The sequence below is a fragment of the Terrapene carolina genome, unplaced genomic scaffold (assembly GCF_002925995.2).
Source record: "Terrapene carolina triunguis isolate 2854851 unplaced genomic scaffold, T_m_triunguis-2.0 Scaffold194, whole genome shotgun sequence".
NCBI lineage: Eukaryota > Metazoa > Chordata > Testudines > Emydidae > Terrapene > Terrapene triunguis.
Genome location: NW_020664545.1, coordinates 5,546,520 through 5,566,130, shown reverse-complemented (window position 1 = coordinate 5,566,130; position 19,611 = coordinate 5,546,520). Strand labels below are relative to the sequence as shown.

The window sequence follows — 19,611 nt, the reverse complement described above, 5'->3', positions numbered from 1 at the left end:
CAAACTGACACCACCCCCCCTTGGGGAAAGCTCTATAGGTCTGGAGTTTAGGTTCGTCTGGATCACGTCTATCCAGAGGCTGTTTGAGCGACCACCGAGCTCCAGAGTGCTGGGAAGCTCCCGGCGGGAGGGGGGCAGCTTTGCAAGTGTTATTTTGGCACATCGAGCTCCAGGAAGTGAATGGAAACTATCTCCCCCCACCAGGCCCTTCTGCAGCCTCCCCTCACTCCCGGGGCCCATATTACCATTGTAGCTGAATGCCTCACCATCTTACTCTATGTATCCTCACAACACCCCGGAGGGGGACAGTGCTCAGTCCCCATTGCACCAGCAGGGGACAGGGGGCCAAGAGAGACTAAGGGATGCAGGAAGCCCGTGGCAGAGCAGGGAGACAGGGGTTCGATTCCCAAGTTCCCTGCTACTGCCCTAAGCATTAGGCCTCCTTTAACTTGAGCTACGCAGTTTGGCCCTAATATGACCGCAAGAGCCTCGGGAACAGGCCCTGCAATACCAGTTAATGGGCTCCATACACCCAAGGCCTGGCTGTTGCCAATTATCTGCCAGGATCAGGGCTCATCTGTACTGTTTTAACTAGATCAGTTTGAACCTGGTATAGTTAAATTGGTACAAACCCCTATAGTTAAATTGGTACAAACCTCAGTTATACTAGTCAAAAGGTGTTTACATCCATATAGCTTAGTCCTGGTCGACACGGGGACCTTTTTGGTATAACCTAAGGTGTGAATAAATCCATCTAGTTATACCAGTATAATCCTCCAGGTGGACTCCTGCTAGGGTGACCAGATGTCCCGATTTTATAGGGACAGTCCCAATATTTGGGGCTGTTTTTTATATGGGTTCCTAGTACCCCCACCCCCTGTCCCGATTTTTCACACTTGCTATCTGGTCACCCTAACTCCTGCCCCAGTATAAAGATGACCTTTTTCCAGCTTAGCACATGCTGCTTGGGAAGGGGTTTAAGCTAAACTGAAAAAAGCCACTGTTCTACAGGAATAAGCCCAGATCTCCACTACAAATGTTTGCCAACACAGCTGTGTTGCTCGGGGGGGGGGGGGGGGGGGGGGGGGGGGGAGGGAGGGGAGGTGCAGAGGTGTGATCTTCGGCCAACAGACAAAAGTGGGAGGGAAAACAGAGACACAGAGAAGCTAAGTCAAGCTGGGTGAAGTTTTCAGATGAATAACTGATTTGCCAAAAAACTCACATTTTGAGTATGCTGGAACTTTCTGCAAATTCGGGTCAAATCTGGCAAATAGTTTTGGCTGAATTTTTTTTTTTTTAAAGTTAAACTCTTTCCACTTTTCGTTTCGAGCCGAGGTTTTGTTTAGAAGTTTAGTGAGTTTGTTCCTTTAAAAAAAAAAGGGTAAAATAAACACCCGAACACTAAACGAAACAAGCAAAAAACCCCAATCAGTTGGAGTCAAATGAAATATTTTGTTTGACGCCCCCCCCGCAAATTTTTCTCAAATGTTTCCATTCAGCCACCAAATTGAAAAATCCGTTCTTCATCCCGCTCTGAGGCCATGTCTACACGACCACTTTGGTCGGTACAACTTGCGTCACTCAGGGCTGTGAATAAACCACCCCGCTGAGCAACATAACTCACACCGACATAAGCACCGGTGTGGACAGCGCCATGTCCCACCGATATAGCTCTCGCCGCTTGTTGGAGGTGGATTCATTCTGTCGATGGGAGAGCTGTAAGCCCAGTGACATGCCCATGGTCACACAGCTGAGCAAGGAATAGAACTGAAGTTCCAAACCTCTAGCGTATGCTGCCGTCTGATTAGGATGCAATGATTTGGGGAGTGCATCAGGCTTCTATTTTCCTAACTGGATCTTCTCCCTCCCCATTGATTTCATGCCCAAACCCTCCCACCTACCTACCCACCCCGGCTCCTCTGACTTTCCCCGGTGCTGAAGCAGCACCTTGGCAGTTGGGAGCATTCCCCGCCTTCTGACAGCTCCTCTCCCTGCCTCACAGCTGGCCTGAGCCTGTCTGCAGTACTCTGGAGCAAGCAGGGAGTTGGCTCATCCACAAAACTCCATTTGTCTGGTTCAAGCCCCGCTCAGGGACACTGAGCCCGCAGTGACCGTGAAATCCAAAAGGCCGCGTGGGATCCGGTGGCGGTGCTGGGAGACCCCCATGCACAGGCTGCCCGGCCAAGGAGCGCTCTGCTTTAGCAACAAGTGCACAGACAGGATAAACAAAGGGCCGAGGGAGGGCTGCAAAGGAAGGGGAAAGTTCAGCCATTGTCTGTGTGCTGTGTCCGGTTCGCTGCGGGCCACAATGATTCTATTCATGGACACCCCCCCGCAGCATGCGAGAGTCTCCCCTTCCCCAGCGCGTCTCTTGTCTTGCGCTCTGACGCGCCCTGCGTTCGTTTGCTCTCGTTGCAGGATCACGGAGGCCGGCGCCATTCAGCAAGAGAGGCTGCAGGCCATAGCGGTAAGTGGTCCCGTCCCATCTCCTTCCGTCTTCGATATTGTGCAATGAATCCACCGGGCCTCGAGCAGCGGGTCTGGCTGCAGGTAGCATTTCGTGGCAACGTGACTGGCCCCCCTCCAGACCATGTGGTGGTAATATCAATGTGCCAAGGCCCAGACCTGGGATGCAGGGCGTCACCCTGGGCTGGAATGAGGGATAAACAGAACGGATTCATGCAGCAGCCGTATAATGCTGGTGGGATCCCTTTCTTCAGGCTGAGTAGCTCTTTCTGTGACCCCAGGGCAATGATCTAAGTACACTGCCCAGGGGGACCAGATAGACCAAGTGAGTGAACCCTGGGCGGTGTGGCAGAGGTGGCTGCACATGAGGGCTGGGTCTTGCCTATAGTTTATACAACACTATAGGCTCACTCAGCGCTCAGGGCAGCAGCCCTGGTTCCTGATTCCTGATTGTGCTAAAGCCCCTCTGGCAGCACAAAGGGACCTTAAAGTGGGTGGAAACAGCCCCCTGAGATTATTACACCCCCTCCCACCTGCAGGGGACCTCCCCCCTCAGTGCAGAGCTGGCTGTACGTGTAAGGAGGTGTCATGTTGTGCGGGGTGGCCAGAGCATTACAGCTGTTCTCAGTTTCACAAGGCCCGTCGGAGGCCATGGGAAGCGGCGCGTACGTTGGAGTAACCCCGAGGCTGCTCTCCTAGGAGGCCAGGCAGGGCCCTGAACTGGCTCAGAATACGGGGCGTGCAAAGGTCAGCTTAATCCTCCTCTTCTTTCCCACTGTCTCTGCCTTACATGCAGGAACAAGGGAACGGCGCAGCAAGCTCCCAGTCTTTCCGATCGCTGCCCCTCCTCATGGGTCTAGTTAGTTTCCCGTTTCTTCACACCGGCACTGCTGTTTGATAGCCAAGCACGGCCATCCCAGAGACCAGTGCCCTGGAGGGAAGGGAAGGTGTAGACCCCAGGGGAGCCTGGGCAGAGAGAAGACAAGGAGACTCAGAAGCTTAATCCTGACAATCCGTTCCTCCCGCGCCCTTCCAAAAATGGTGGTATTGTGATTACAGGGAAATTGTGGATGACTAACGCAAAGAAAAATCATACAAACCGCCAGGAGCAGGTGTCCTAGTTACCTGCTCTGGACCGACGCTGGGCCGGTTTTTGGAGCAGAGGAAAGGAGTCAGGATTCCTGGGTTCTCTTCCAGGTTCTGCCCCTGCTTCCCGCAGGAGCGTGGGGAAATCGCCAGGCCTTGGTATCCCCAAGCGAGAGCTACTTGTCTGGGCAGCGTGAGGCTTAATGGATGAATTAACGAACGGCCTCCCAGAGGCTGCGGTGAAAGGCAAACGAACGTCTGATTGTTCATCGCTATTACTAGTTCCCCAGCCTGGGCAATGGAAAGACGCCCAGGGCCAGATCCTCAAAGGTATTGAGGCTCTGAGCTTCTGGGGTCTGGGGCCCTTTGGATCAGGCCCCACAGGAGGGTGATTTCGTGCTTGCAAACAAGATCCCCGTGCCTACTCAGTGAATGGAGGTTTTGGCAGGGGCTGACTCACTTACCGGCGGCTGTCTAGGACCCAGTAACATGCCGGCTGAGTGAGCCGGAAGGGGCTCCTCCTGTGGGTCTGACTCCAAACAGCTGATTTCCAGGGCGCACGCATCTGGTGCCAGCTGGGCTGTGGGTGAGGCGAGATTCCCTTGCCTGTTGGCCAATGAGAGCTGATGGGGTTTGAGCTGCAGTCGCGGCTGGCTGGCTGGCTCCTTCCCAGCGGCCTGGAGATCTGGCGGATGGTGGAGTCAGTTTCTATGGGGCTTTCGCAAGTGTGCAGAGGCATCCGGTCAATGCCGTGGTTTACTGGTGGGGGCCTGACTTCTAAAGCCCAGAGAGAAAAGGGCTGTGTAAGGGAGCAGAAAGGGGCATTATTGTCAAGAGAACAGGAAGCATCATCCAGCAAGGAGCTGAGCGCCTCCTGCAAGACGCCAAGCGCCCTCCACTCCCAAAGGATCAGGCCCACGGACATAAGGTCGCTTATAACGGGAGCTCCCCAGCTCCGGGTGAATGAGGCTGCAGATGCGGAGAGCCAGCCTGGAGGCATGTAACTGCTGGGCCGTGCAGTCTCTGCCTGGTCCTCCTTTGAGCCAGAGCCAAGCGTGGTCCTCTCCCTATGGCCGCGTGTTGGCTCCCTGCCCGCACCTTTGTGTGGCCGCCTCGCCTGCCAGCTTTCCAGTCCCCACTTGCGATCGGGCCGGTCGCTGCCACACAAAGGGCAGATTGTTCTGGGCCGGGGAAGAAAACGTGTGACGCTTCCCAGGATCGGGATGTGGCTGAACCGACTCGGATGAAATAATCCGGACCGATGCCCAACAATGGGGCAAGGACTGGAGGTGGCTCGGATCTTCTCCGAGGGCTGGGGAAATCCAGTTCTCGTCTCGTTTCCGGGTGGAAAAAGCAAGGCCCAGCCTATGAGGCAGTGACGACTAGCGGACAGAGGCACTAGACTAGCACCCAGGAGATCTGTTTTCTATTCCAGGCCCTCTCACTGATCTGCTGCATGACCTCGAGCAAGTTACTTCAGCTCCGCATCTGTGGACTGGGAGTAATCACGCTTGTGGGAGGTCATTCTGGCTGTTTTAGCCCTCTGTGTCCCAGTGCTAATGGGGTTAGAGCAGCACTCCAGCAGGAAGAGCACGCTTGGGGTTAAAGACTTGGGAATCATTAGAAAAGGGATGGATAATAAGACCGAAAATATCATCTTGCCTCTATATAAATCCATGGTCCGCCCACATCTTGAATACTGCGTGCCGATGTGGTCGCCCCATCTCAAAAAAGATCTATTGGAATTGGAAAAGGTTCAGAAAAGGGCAACAAAAAACGATTAGGGGTATGGAACGGCTTCCGTCTGAGGAGAGATTGATAAGACTGGGACTTTTGGAAAAGAGCTGACTGAGGAGGGGATATGATGGAGGTCTATAAAATCATGACTGGTGCGGAGAAAGTAAATAAGGACGTGTTGTTTACTCCTTCTCATAACACAAGAACTAGGGGTCACCCAATGAAATGAATAAGCAGCAGGCTTAAAACAAACAAAAGGAAGTATTTCTTCACACTACGCACAGCCAACCTGTGGAACTCCTTGCCAGAGGATGTGTGAAGACCAAGTCTATGACGGAGTTCAAAAAAGAACTAGATAAGTTCATGGAGGATAGATCCATCAATGGCTATTAGCCAGGTGGGGCAGGGATGGTGTCCCTAGCCTCTGTTTGCCAGAAGCTGGGATTGAGCGACGGGGGATGGATCACTTGGTGATTACCTGTTCTGTTCATTCCCTCTGGGGCACCTGGCATTGGCCACTGTTGGAAGACAGGATACTGGGCTGGATGGACCTTTGGTCTGACCCATTATGGCCGTTCTTATGTTCTTAAAGACCCAGAACTTGGAGTCGAGGTGACTGGGTTCTTTTTCCAGATGTGGGGAGAGTAAGATCTAGCAGTGAGAGCAGGGAATTGCGAGTCAGGACTTCTGGGCTCCATTTTCAGCTCTGCCGCTGTCTCACTGTGTATGCTTGGCCAAGTCCCTTCCCCCTTCTGGGCCTATAATGAGATTTCCCTGTCTCACTGTGCTGTTTAGGGGGCTTGACTCATTTGCGTTAATAACGGGCTTGGAGAAGGCATGATAGATCACAGCGTGATCTAGTGGATAGGGCACCAGATTGGGAGTCTGGAGCCCTGGGATCTATTGTCCATTCTGCCACTCGCCTGCTGTGTGATGCTGGGTGAGTCACGTCCCCTGCCTGTGCCTCAGTTTCCCCTCCCACCCGTTGTCTGTCTCTGTTTCATTTATAAGCTCTTTGGGACAGGAACTGTCTCTCATCGTGTCTCTGTGCAGCGCCAGGCACGATGGGGCCCTGATCTCAACTGGGCTTCTTGGCTTTATTGCAATAGAAATAATTCATAGTAATAATACTTGAGGTCCGAGTTCACTTTGGCCCTGGGAAAACAAGAATTCTGGGCATGTGTATGAATGTTGTTCCCTTCAAATTAGGGCAGGCATCAATTGCAAACAAGAGCCGTTATTGTCTGAGCAGCACAGGCTCTCATTTAGTCTGAAATACACGTGCTTCAGCCAGTGTAATTAAATTAAAATTCTCCTGGGAGAACACGGGGGTAAGCGAAGGGCAAATATATTTCATGAAAACCTGTTACATAGCGCAAATACATTGCAGATGTCCGATGAAACCCGGGGCTGCAGCACGTTCGTCCACCCATGCTTGGTCCTTCCAGCTGGGACTCCAAGTGGCTGTACAGCTAATACTGCGACAGTAATTTATAGAAAGCCTCACTGAGACCAAGACCCCGTTGTGCCAGGTGCTGTACATGCAGACAGTCTCCTCCCCAAAATGCTCACAATCTGAATAGACAAAGGATTATTATCCCCATTTTACAGATGGGGGAACTGAGGCACTTGTCTAAGGGCAGGGGAAGTCTGTGGCAGAGCCAGGACTAGAACCCAGCTCTCCTGAATCCCTGTCCAGACCATCCCTTTTTTTCCCACTAGGGCCCAAACTGGGACAGCCGGGAACTGATTTTCAGAGCTGCTGAGCGCCCGTGACAACAGTCTCAGGGCTGCTCTACTGGCCACTAACTGTGGATCCGCAGGGCCTAGCGATGCCCCAGCTGGGCCTGTCGCAGCGGGAGCGAGACCGAACACGTGGCAGATGCGCGGGGGATCTGAAGGGGAATGGGGAATTCCAATCGCAGCTGGAGAGCCTGGGCCTCGATATTTGTTCTTTCCTTATCGTCTTCCTGAACCCGAAAGGAAAAACCTCGAGCATGTTTGCTCTGAGTGCAGAGAGTAGACGCAATAGCTGCCCTGAGATCGGCCGTTAGAATGTTCCAGGCTCCTGCCCAGTCGCTGTCGCTCAAAAGCTAAGTACAGCGAATCGATCCAGGCACAAACACCAATCCCAGACCGTGGGGCTCGGAAATCCAGGCCGTCGAGTCAGGCAGCCATTCCCCTTTCTCCAGGCATCAACGATTTAGGATGCGTTCTATGTGCCGCGGTCACACATTGTGCAGCTGTGGGGCATTGGCCGTGTAGCTGCCAGGCATTGGTGGGGCAGCGGTTTATTGTAAATGTAGCTGTTGTGCGTTGGTTGTGTAGTGCCTGGTGTAGCTGTTGTGCATGGTTTGTTTAGCTGCCGTGCATTCTTTGCGTAGTTGTGCATTGGGTAGGTAGCCGGGGAGCATTGCTTGTGTCGTTGTGGATAGGGCCGTTGTCGAGCGTTGCTTGTTTGCGTAACGGTTGTGCATTGTGGCGGTGGTGAGCGTTGGGAGTGTAGCTGCCGGGCTCGGTTTGTGTTGCTTGTTTGCATAGCTGTGTAGTTGTGAAGCGTTGTTTTGTGTAGGTGTGGAATGTATGTGCCGCTGTTTTGCATCGGGTGTGTATTGTGTAGCTACAATTTCCAGGTAAGATAAAAACGAGGACAAATTATGCGGGGGGCAGGGGGGAATGGAAGGAACAAACCCTAAAGGAGCGAGAGAAAAGCAGAACAACGTGGAGGGGGCCTGCCCCATCCACGCCTCCTGCATACCACAGTGATGGTGCAGCAGCAAGGGCTGAGAGGGGAGAAATCTCAGCTGTTGTTGAGGGGCGGGGGGGGGGAGGGGAAGCAATTTCTTGAGTCAGTGAGAAAGGTCAGTCCAGTTAAAATTGCCTCTGAAAACTTCAGGCTGGTGTAAATCAGCCTCGCTCCCATTGGCGTCAATGGGGCTGTACCGATCTACACCTGCTAAGGACCCAGCCCGACACCTGCCCACCGGGTCATGGAAACCGTGCCACCTGTGCCTCCCCACGAGCGCTGGAGCTCAGCGGCTTTGCAGATGGCAGGAGGGACTGACTGAATCACTGACCCACGGGGGAAATGGCTGGAGACCTGACCGAGGGCCCGTGTTTAAGCGCACGGGTGAGCCAGCCCCCCTGACGTCAATGGGACGCCCCGCCTTCTGAAAGCTAAATCCGGCCACGTCTGTCCTAACAAACATGATTACCACGAATTCATCCTTTTCTCCCCCCCCCCCCCCTTCTTCGTCTTTTCCTTCTACGCTCAGGAGAAGAGGAAACGTCAGATCGAGATCGAAAATAAAAGGCGGCAGCTCGAAGACGACAGACGCCAATTACAGCACCTAAAGGTAGCAACGCGGATCTGGGGCCAATGCCGCAGGGCTGAACCTGAGCGGGACCCGAGCCAACCGCAAAGCATGCCCCGAACCTCAGCCCAGTGTCGCTGAGAGAGAGGGTTCGGGGTTTGCCTGGGTCTTACGAGACGTGGGGTCAGTTCCCAGCTCTGCCACCGACCCCCTGTCCAGCCTTGGGCAAGTCACTTAGCACCAGATTGGTCAAGGTATTTAGGTGCCTAACTCCTCATTTTGGGGGTTAGGCACCGAAATATGTTTAAAAATCTGGCTTGGAGCTTCTCTGGGCCTCCGGTGCTATCTGTGAAGTGGGGTGTCACAGAGTGTGGGGGGACACAAGGCCCTGCACCCCCGGCTTCCTGTGATTCACCATGACTCTCAGCCAGCCAGTAAAGCAGAAGGTTTATTTAGACGACAGGAACACAGTCCAAAACAGGTCTTGCAGGCACAAACAACAGGATCCCCCCCAGTTAGGTCCATCTTGGGGTCCCAGGGCACCACAGCCCCCTTGGGAGATCAGAGCCTGTCTGCCTCCCAGCCATTCCACCAGCCAGCTCCTGAAACTCTCCCTTCAGCGACCCCTCCCACAGCCTTTGTTCAGTTTCCCTGGCAAAGGTGTCACCTGGCCTCTAACCCCTTCCTGGGTTCTCATGTTACATGCTCAGGTATCTTCCCTCAAGGCCAGTCTTCCATCCCCCAATGCAGACCGTCCTAGCCAACCTCCCCACTCAGCATTCAAAGACCACATTAAGAACAGTCCCAGTTCGTCACATGGGGTAATGCTACTGCCCTTCCTTACAGGCTGTTGGGGGGTGAATAAAGACTGTGAGGTGCTCAGGAGAGCACAGAGGTGGACACTTTTCACATGGTTAGTGGGGTGGGGGAACCATTCCCCAAAAACGGTGCGACCCTTAAAATGTGCTTTATCCTTTATCCACCTTCCCCTCTGCACGCAGGTATTCAGTTCAGTGTTTCCTTGCACGGTCACCTCCCGGGGGCAGGTATGATGGACTTGAGCAGCGTTTCTCAAACTGGGGTCCGCGGACCCCTGGGGGTCCCCGAGGGTACTCCGGGGGGATCTGCGGGCCCCGCTGATCAACTCCTCCCCCTCCCTCCCTGCGCCTCCTTCACGCCGGGGAACAGTTCCCCGGCGTGAAGGAGGCGCTGGGAGGGAGGGGGAGGAGCAGGGGCCCTGGGTCCGTGCCGCTCCTGGAAGCAGCCAGCATGTCCCTGCGGCCCAGGAAGGGGACAGGGGGTCTCCGTGCGCTGCCCTCATCCCAAGCGCCGACTCTGCAGTTCCCATTGGCCAGGAACTGTGGCCAATGGGAGCTGCGGGGGCGGTGCCTGCGGGCAGGGGCAGCATGCGGAAACCCCCTGGGCCCCCGCCTAGGAGCCACTGCCAGAGGGATGTGCCGGTTGCTTTCGGGAGCAGCCCAAGGTAAGCGCCGCCCCCCCTCACCTCCTCCAGCACCCCAACCCTCTGCCCCAGCCCAGAGCCTGCACCCAAACTCCCTCCCAGAGCCTGCACCCCTCCTGCACCCCACCCTCCTGTTCCAGCCCTGATCCTTCTCCAGCACCCAAACTCCTTCCCACACCCCCTCCTGCACCCAAACTCCCTCCCAGAGCCTGCACCCCTCACTCCCTCCCACACCCAAACTCCCTCCCAGAGCCCACACCCCTACTGCACCCCACCCTCCTGTTCCAGCCCTGATCCTTCTCCAGCACCCAAACTTCTTCCCACACCCCCTTCCTCACCCAAACTCCCAGCTCAGAGCCCGCACCCCTCCTGCACCCCAATCCCCTGCCCCAGCCTTGTGAAAGTGAGGGAGGGGGAGAGTAAGTGACGGAGAGGGGGGGCAAGGGCTGAGTGGGGGAAGCTTGGGGGTCCCTGAAAAATTTTAAATCAAAATGGGGGTCCTCGGGTTGCTAAAGTTTGAGAACCGCTGGTCTAGAGGGTGAGCGATTAATATTGCCATGCCTGGGAAGAGGCCACGAGAAGCTGCGTTGCTGCAGCTTTACAGATCGGGGGGTAACAGGAAAAGATCCAGGATGCAGACGTGCCGCTTTGAAGGGCTTCCTCTGAAGGGTTTCCGTCGTGGAACGAGCAGCTTGGAGACCAGCCATCTCCCTGCTCGCTTGAGCCAGGTGGCAAAGTCTGGGGACTGACCCTAATGACTCACCTGCCCTAAGAAACGTGCCCTGGCACAGGACATCCCGCTGGCTAGAAACAGCTGCGATCGCCTGCAGACTAACCCACTGGGCTTTGGGTTTCCCCGAAGGCCTGATCTGAACAGCATGGCTAGGACAGGGCCTGGCTCTCAGTGCGTCTCTGGAGAGGGGAAAGCAGCATTTTCCCAGCACAGAGAACGTCCCTCGCTCCTCACCTTCTGCTAGGCTGTGCCTGAGCACCTCTGACTTGGGTTGGGAAGGGCCCTATGCTTTTCTGATGAGCCCCAGACTGCACGAGGTTTGAAACCACACCAGCGTAGCAGGCCATGGCTGTAGGTAGAGACACCGTGGTCATTGGTGGGGCTTGAACCTACAACCACGAGTACCCAAAGCCTATGCTGCTACTGGGAAAGTACTTTTGGATGAAAAAGTGTTAGCCAGCTCTAGTGGGTGGTTTGGTTTTCCTAGGTGGGAGGGAAGGAGTTAATGGAGAGTTTGACCCGAGTGAGAGGGAAGTGGTGAATTCACCATCTCTGGATGTCTTCAGATCAAGATTAGATGCCTTCTTGGAAGTGGCTTTAGCCAACATGATTGGGCTTGATACAGGAGTGACTGGGTGAAATTCTAAGGCTGGCGGTATACAGGTCAGACTAGCTGTTCTAATAGTCCCTTCTGGCCTTAAGCTTGATGAAGACACCTGAGGGTTCACGCTCAGATGCTAGGATGATGGGCAGCAGTATAGACAGATTCAGCCCCATGATGCAGAGTGGCGTCCTTGCTGGCTCATGTTCTGCAGGGCCATTAGTCCCTTGCTAATGTGTGTTCCTGGGAACACTCCACCCACACCCAGCGGCTCCTCCCATTGCAGGTAGCGGTAGGAGGTGTCATGGTACCACTCCAGGAGGCCCATTAGGAGAGACCCCAATGCTCAGCCTCCTCCCTGCTATGTTGGTGGTGCAGCATTGGAGCCCAGGTTCTCACACCAGTGTCCCTAGTGCAGAGGGAGGAAAGTAACCGGTCTCTCTGTGTTCCCCTCCCAACCCTACCTAGTCCAAGGCTCTGAGGGAGAGGTGGCTGCTGGAAGGAGCCCCGTCGTCCGCCTCCGAGGAAGACGAGGCCATGAAGAAGCAGATGCAGGAAGACGAAGTGAAGACCAAGGAGCTGGAAGAAACCATCCAGAGGTAATGACGAAGGAATATAGGGAGGGAGGGAGGGCATCCCCCAGAGGTGAGGGGAGCGGGAGGCCATTGGTGGGCACAGAGTAGGTGGGAGCTGGTCCCGAGAAGAAAGTAGCAGGATACCAACAGCTACACCGAGAGCTTGGAGGCAAATGAAGGTGCTTGTTGGCTTTGCACTAACAACTCACTTCCCCACATCCTTCACCCCACCCCTGGTCTCCCTGCATGCCCCTTCCCTGGCCAGTCTCCGGGATGTCACCAACACTTGTAGCCCCACTTGTGAGGGCCATGCAGAGCAGCTGGAAGAAGCCATGTCCTTCAGGGCTGATGGGACCATCACGCACAGGAGACCCAGTTCCCTTTGCACGTGGCTCCTGCTCGGAGAAACAGCCACCTGGAAAGGGACCCAGATTCACAGCACAAGCCTCAGACCGCACAGAACACACAATTCTGGAGCGTTCGTCTGGAGTCTGAGGCAGCGTGGTTTGAGCAGGCGCCTTCGAGTCAGGACGCTTGAGTGCTAGGCCTGACTTGGGGAGGCAGTGTGATCTAGTGGTTAAAGTGGGGGTGAGACTCTATTCCTGGCCCTGCCTCCGATTTTATTTGTGAGACCTCGGGCAAGTCATCTAATCTCCCTGTTTCTCCGTCTGTGAAATGGAGAACGGGTCCATCCCTACCTAGGGCTTTGAGATTCTCTGATAAGAGGTGGTAAATCTAAGATATTATTATAACCGGGCTAAATCCTGAGCTCTTGACTCAGATCTTATTCAAGCAAAGCCCCTGTGGCAATCACTGGGAATGTTGCCTGAGAGAGAACTGCAGGATTCGTACCCCTGCTAGCAGTGAGTTCGTGTTGAAGCTCTGCAGATACCTCGTGCTATTTTGGCTTCTCCAGTCCTGGAGCGTCTGCTGTAAGTGGGGCCGGGTGTCAGGGGGAGAGCTGTGCACAGCGGTGCGGGCTTTGGCGGGGAATAGGGCGGAGGGGAGCTGAAGGGGGTAGCTCAACTTCTTCAGGCGCATCCAGGCGGCAGGGTGTTGCCAGGAAATACAACGGCCTTGCGCTCCCTGTTCCTTGCACTGCCTCCCACACAGGAGAGCGTCTGACACACACAGCTGAACATTCCAAGTTTCCTCCCTCCGGGAGCTGCTGACCCGGGCAGTTTTCCCATCCTCTCCCCCAAGCAGTGGAGAGCGAAGCCCCTTTCACTGTCTCCAGGGCTGCAGGGACTCAGTTTGGTCTGCAGCCCTATCAAAGTCCGGAGGTTTGTTTTTTTCCAGAGCCGCCCTCCTCCTGCTCTGTCACTTTAAAGCCTCCCTCCCCACCCATACAGCAGCCTTGACCTTTTGACTCTGGTATGCTGGAAGCGAGGGCGGGTGGGAAATATTCCATCTAAACTGTTTTGGGCTGGAAATCAGGGAATTCAATTAAATGGGATTTTGCGCAAAAAGTTTCTGCAGGAAGTTTCAGTTGAGCATCGAACCTCGATGCTGTGATTGCGAAATGCTGCCCCGGTGCCTCGGAGGAGTTACAGTTTGGGTGTCCTGGGCTCCCATTCGGCTATGTGGACCGGGCCTCTCAACCAAACTTCCCCTCCCCTGAGGCCTCGTGGATGTATGACTGCCATGATGCACCTCCCTCCCCCCACCAAAATGAACCAGGGTTTGGAATAGCAGCCGGTGACGGGTTGGGATCACGGAGGGCTGAATGTAGAGAACCTGGGGGTGGAATAGCCGGGGGCGATGGGTCAGGACTGAGCTGCAGTGGAGATGGTCATATAACATCTGGCCTCGCTAACATTGGCCATCTCCAGCCCGTACTGTTCATAGAATATCAGGGTTGGAAGGGACCTAGTCCAACCCCCTGCTCAAAGCAGGACCAATCCCCAGACAGATTTTTGCCCCTGATCCCTAAATGCCCCCCTTAAGGATTGAACTCACAACCCTGGCCCTGGGTTTAGCAGGCCAATGCTCAAACCACTGAACTTTCCCTTCCATTTCTTAAGTGCTAAATTCCCTCCCGTTCAAAGGCCAAGCAGTTTGGTTTTCCCCCTGTAATTTTCTCCTCATGCAGAGGGGATTTCAGAACGCACTTGCTTTGCCCTTGTGGGGGGAGGCCGATAGCCATACGCCCAGCACCCTAGAGCACCCATCAGCGGCAATTAGGAGACGACATTATTTAAAGTGAAAATCCAATAGAGATTGGGAGGGGGGAAAGGGGGAAAATTGAATCCATCAGGAACCTGGGACGCTGTAATGCTGCCCCCGGGGAGGTATGCCTGAACACAGATGGCTTCGCTCCCCCAGCTCTCTCCCTAATGGCATTTGTGCTTTTCACGTTGCTAGAGGCTGCGGGAAGCTTCCCAGCTAGACACAAACTCAGGGCTGAGGGGCGAGGAGCACTTGGTGCCATGGACAAAGCTCCATGACGATCTACAGTAGAGGGATGATCCTAATATTGGCTGGGAGGGGGGCCCATTAGCTGGGCCTTTCCCATCTCTAGCTCGGCGCTCCTATGAGTCTGTGTCTTGCATCCGTCTAGAGCCATTTTGCTTTCTCAGTCTTGGGGACAAAGTGGGTTTATACAGTCTCTGCTGATCTGTGTTCCTGAAATTGATCAGCCCTGAACGCCTGCCCCCTCACCACCTAGACTCTGCCTTCCCCTTCCCCTCCACAGATGACAAAGGGGACATCCCCAAGGAGGCCAGTCACAGCTGCTGCTTGCATGGAAGCACTACCATCCACAGACAAATTGTACTCTGCATTTCACAGCGAGCACAAATCCACCCTGCGGTTTCAATGGGATGTCACCGAGAGCAGAATTTAACCCGTCTGTGCATTGTTACCTACATGCTCAATGTCCTCATTAGACGGAGTGGGAAGTCTTGCCTATTTCAAAACGTGCAACAATTTCCCCTTTGAAATCAAGAGGAGATTAAGTGGGGACATGAGAGCGGTCTTAAATAAAGATATCCTTTCTCCTAGAACTGGAAGGGACCTTGAAAGGTCATCGAGTCCAGCCCCCTGCCTTCACTAGCAGGACCAAGTACTGTTTTTGCCCTAGATCCCTAAGTGCCCCCCTCAAGGATTGAAATCACAACCCTGGATTTAGTAGGCTAATGCTCAAACCACTGAGCTATCCCTCCCCCCCAAACAGTTGAAAGGCTGCTATAAAAAAGATGGAGAAAAGTTGCTCTTTCTTGCCATCGAGGGCAGGGCAAGAGGCCATGGGTTCAAACGACAGCACAGCAGATTTAGATGAAATCTCAGGGAAAAGTTCCTGGCTGTAAGAACGGTAGGACGATGGAACAGACTGCCTCGGGAGGCAGTGAAGGAGCTTTCACTGGAGGTTTTCTAAAGGAGGCTGGACAGCCATCTGTCTTGGATGGTTTAGACACAACAAATCCTGCATTTTGGCAGGGGGTCAGACTAGATGACCCTTTAAGAGGTCTCAGGGATGGGGCGGTCACTTTCAGACTCGTTAGAACTCTCAGTCCAATCAGAGTACACTGAAGCATGTATGCGATCTGATTGGCTAATGGCCTGGATAGCACTGATTCCTGGGGAGCAAGGTATGGATTCCCTCACATGGCTGTTTTCAGACAGCTGGGATCTGGGATTCGTCTCCTGTATGGAACAGTGCGCATGTGGTATCAGACATTTATTGTTATTTAGTAGGTGGCATTGGCTGGATAGTCGGGAAGAAGTCGGACCGCTGTTTAGCTTCCCAGTGGATATTGAACACGGCAGCAACCAAATCTGGAGTGCTGGCTTTGCAGTCGTATATCTTAGGAGACTTAGATGAGTTAGAAGGAAAAGCGAGAAACGTTTACCCTCTCCCAGTAACCTCCTTCCTGTTCATTCAGCTGCCAAAGAGCAGAAAGAAAAAGCCAGCAGCAAAGAAGCTTTGCTAGGAGAGGTATCCCAGCAGCCAGAATGCAGTAAATTACTCCCTCTCTGTCATGCTGGCCATTAATTACAGAGAATCAGTGCAGATATAGGTCAGATCCAAAGAGGCCATTGTCCCTGTTTTAATGGCACAATGGATTTTTCAGAGACTGGAGAGGGGAAGGGCGCTTTACAAACAGGAGACAAAAATAAAAATCTGCTGAAGGGGACACTGTCAAAATAAAAATTGTGCGTGTCCAGGCCGGATGGTGATCTAAGCTATATGGGTACAAATCTGGAGGAAGTTCACTGACATCCCGGTTCTATACCAACAGAAGTGAGGTCAGAACGAGGCCTCTTTGTTTAAAAATTCCCTGCCTGAATTGCTAATAATTAGAACTAGTTGAGAAACGGGGACAGGTTTTTATGAGAAATTGTGAAGCTTTGGGGGCAAAAAGCTCAGCAACATTTGTAATATTTCATCTGACTAATAACATAACAAATATTTCAGCTGACTAATCACACCGAAAACCCACAGAGCGCGATTTTAGTCTGATCCAAAGGCCGTGGATGTCAATGAAGGTCTTTTCATTCCCTTTGATTGTTTTGGGGTCGAAACCTTGCACCGTGTTGGTTTCCGTGAGGCTGCTCAGCTGTAACAAGGATTACATTTGCCCCACGTCCACTTTGCCAACTCTCGCAATTTAATTTTTAATTTAATTTTATTGCGAGTCTCATGATGTTTGGAGCTTTTCTTACATTGCCAGCTCCTGGAGTCATGTGAATATAGAAAAATCTTGGCTTTTATTTTAAAAAAGTTTCTGACCTTCACGGTTGCAGAGAAAAGTTTGAAAGCATGACCTGTGAGTGACCTAAAGGCTCCAAAACCAGAAAGCAAATACCCAAGCTATATTATTTATTTAAATCTCATGATTTTAAGCCAATATTTTGGTTCTTATGGGGCCGGACTCCTGATTCTTGAATGCTTGAGCATAGCAATTCTGCAGTTTTAAAAATCTGATTTCATTCTCACTACTGATACGGTTTGTTTGTGGAGGATTTTTTTGTTTTTGTTTTTTGCATTTTACTCAGGTAGCGAAACTAGTCTCATTGGTTTCACTTCCTAGTTTTCACCACAGGATGCTTTTCTGATCAGGAGCCCGTTGCTGCAGGGTGGGCTGTTCCAAGCCTCCCCAAGGAACTGTTTGCAAAACTGATGCTTGTTTTAAACATTTTCGTGTTCGGCTCAGTGCTTTGCAAAGGTAGGGGAGTCCCCGGAGCTGCTCAATTTCATCACATTTACACCAGGTATATTTTCATCGGTGAGTAAGGAGAGGGAAAGCACTGGACAGGGACTCAGGAGATCTGGGTTAATTCTCAACTCTGCCACCAACTCAGTGTACGACCCTGGCCAAGTCCCTTAAGGGAGGTCTACATTGTAATGTAAGCCCAGGGTTGGTAGAACTTGAAGGCGCAGATCCTGGGTTTGTTAACCTAGGGCTTAATGTTTACATTCATTTGTAATCACAGGTTAGGAATTATTAAACCCTGGGGCTCCAGCCTCTACACTGCCTTATGCAGGCCCAAATCCAACCACCCGTATCCCAGACTTCCTAGCGCCCTCCCAAAATGTGGCCATTCTAGCACTTGGTTCATGGTGCAGTGTTAGAAAACATTACTGTCCACCAAACTTGACTGTCCACAGGACTGAGAATGTCGACCCATGGGATCGTTGGATACTTTTGGCAGATTCCCAGAGTATAAGTCCAATGGGGCTGCGTCTACATTGCAAGGCAGTAGGCCTTGAACCCTGGGTACCGGCTTGACTGAGGCGCTCAGACCCTCCACCCCGTGGGAGCCTGAGTTTGAACCCTGGGCTTACGCTGGGTGCGTCTACACTGCAGTGAAATACCCGGGGCCGGCCCACGTCAGCTGACTCAAGCTCACGGGGCTCGAGCTGCAGGGCTGTAAAATTGTGGTGTAGATATTCGGGTGTGGGCTGAAGTCTGAGCGCTGGGACCCTGCGAGAGGGGAGGGGCCGCGAGTATGTCGCCAGAGTTCTGGATGGGCTTGTACAGCCCACGCTGCCCCATCTTCACTGCTATCACACGGGCAGGCCGACCGCACTGCAGCCACACCGCCGATGGCTGTAGTGTAGACACACTCTACCGTTCTAGCCCTGGCGGCTGCGGCTCGAAAACGTGACCCCTGCAAGGTTCAAAAGCGAATAAGGCAAATAAAAGAATCCTGGGGCATTTTAAAAAACCTCCTCATTTTTAAGCCAGTCTCCTGAGTTTCTAGGACTTAACTCAGGAGTTCTGGTCATTTGGGGTTGGCCGTGGTGGTTTCTCCCTCTGTAAAATGGGGCTAATAAAACTCCCTTTCTCCCACCCTTTGCCTGTTTAAGCTCTCAGTAGAGGGATTTTCTCTTAGGAGGTGTGGGCCCATCACTGCAGAGTTAACGCGAGCTATAGCCCCGCTCAAGTGAGAGCATCCACACTGCAAAATAACACTAGCTACACAGAGTGGTCATGTTAGCTGCGGATGAGTTATGCTTACTCCCGCTGTCGCCTGTATCCCCTGGCGGGCCAGCCAGCTTGAACTAGAAGCAGCCCCGACCTCGGGTTAAGGGGCTTTGCGTGTGGACGGGATCGAATTGGGGCAACACTCGAGTTAATTGTGCCTGGTTTAACTTCCAGTTCAAACAGGAATTAGCCCGGGGACATTCTCTGGCCAGTGCTGTGGAGGGGTTCAGACAGGATGACCATAGAGGTCCCTTCTAGCCTTATGATCTGTGCGTGTTTGCCACCTTGTTTGTACAGCGCCTGGCACGATGGGGTCCTGGTCTGGCTGTGGCCTCCATGTGCTGTTTTATACAGATAACAAGAACGGTTATCTGTGATCTATTGAGTTATCCTGGCCAAAGTGGAGTAACAGAGAGAGGCGAGCTAAGCTAGGGAGTTATAAAATCCTCAACTCGATCCATGGTCAGGTCATTAGCCTAGAACCTGTGAGACCTGGATTCCGCTTCCTCTGTGGCTTAGGGCAAGACACTTTGCCTCTTGGTGCCTCATGCCCCATCTGTCCAGCGGGGATTACAGCACTGCCCTGCCTTACGGGGGTGCTGTGAGGATGAATACATTAAAGATGGTCAAATGCTTGGAGATCTACCGAAAAGCGCCCTATAAGAGCTAAGTATTTATTTCTATTGCAGGAATGCCTAGGCGCTGCCATCATGGACCCGGGGTGCTAGGCGCTGTACAAACACAGTCCCTGCCCCAATGATCTTACGCTCTTTAAACGTCCAGTGAATGGGTTTTGTCCGAAGCTACATTTTCTTCTACCCTTTGCAGCCCCGACACTGTCACCAGAATGTATCAGATTCTGTAGCTGAGAAATTTCAGCCTTTTAAATCTTCCCGCAGTAAATGTTGTTTGTCGTCAGGCCAGCTCCGGCAACGCCTGCCTTGTTTTCCTGGTTACGATTCAACCATCTGTAGAGATGGGAGGAAAAAATGGGGTTTGCCGATAAGTTGTTTGGTGATTAAAAAGGCAAAATTGAGACAAACACTGGGGACTCCTCTGACCGCAGGTGCTTAGGGGGAGACAGAGGGCGAGCAGCGGTTAACGCTCTCCAGTGTAATTCCACTGCTTTGCTTTCCGTTGAAAAATGAAACTCTCAGTAATGCTAGCACTTTATCTTTCCCGAAACACCTATTGGCAGAGGATGGC

General features: G+C 53.0%; 1 protein-coding gene across 2 annotated transcripts in view; it reads left to right on the top strand.

Annotated features, from left to right (window-relative positions):
- PALM (paralemmin) overlaps window positions 1-19,611 on the top strand; it is a 67,460-nt gene that overhangs the window by 26,287 nt on the left and 21,562 nt on the right. For both annotated transcript variants that reach the window (XM_024204372.2, XM_024204371.2), the window contains exons 2-4: window positions 2,419-2,467; window positions 8,565-8,645; window positions 11,868-11,998. In XM_024204372.2, the coding sequence (XP_024060140.2) occupies window positions 2,419-2,467; window positions 8,565-8,645; window positions 11,868-11,998 (261 nt within the window). The remainder of the gene's footprint in view (window positions 1-2,418; window positions 2,468-8,564; window positions 8,646-11,867; window positions 11,999-19,611) is intronic.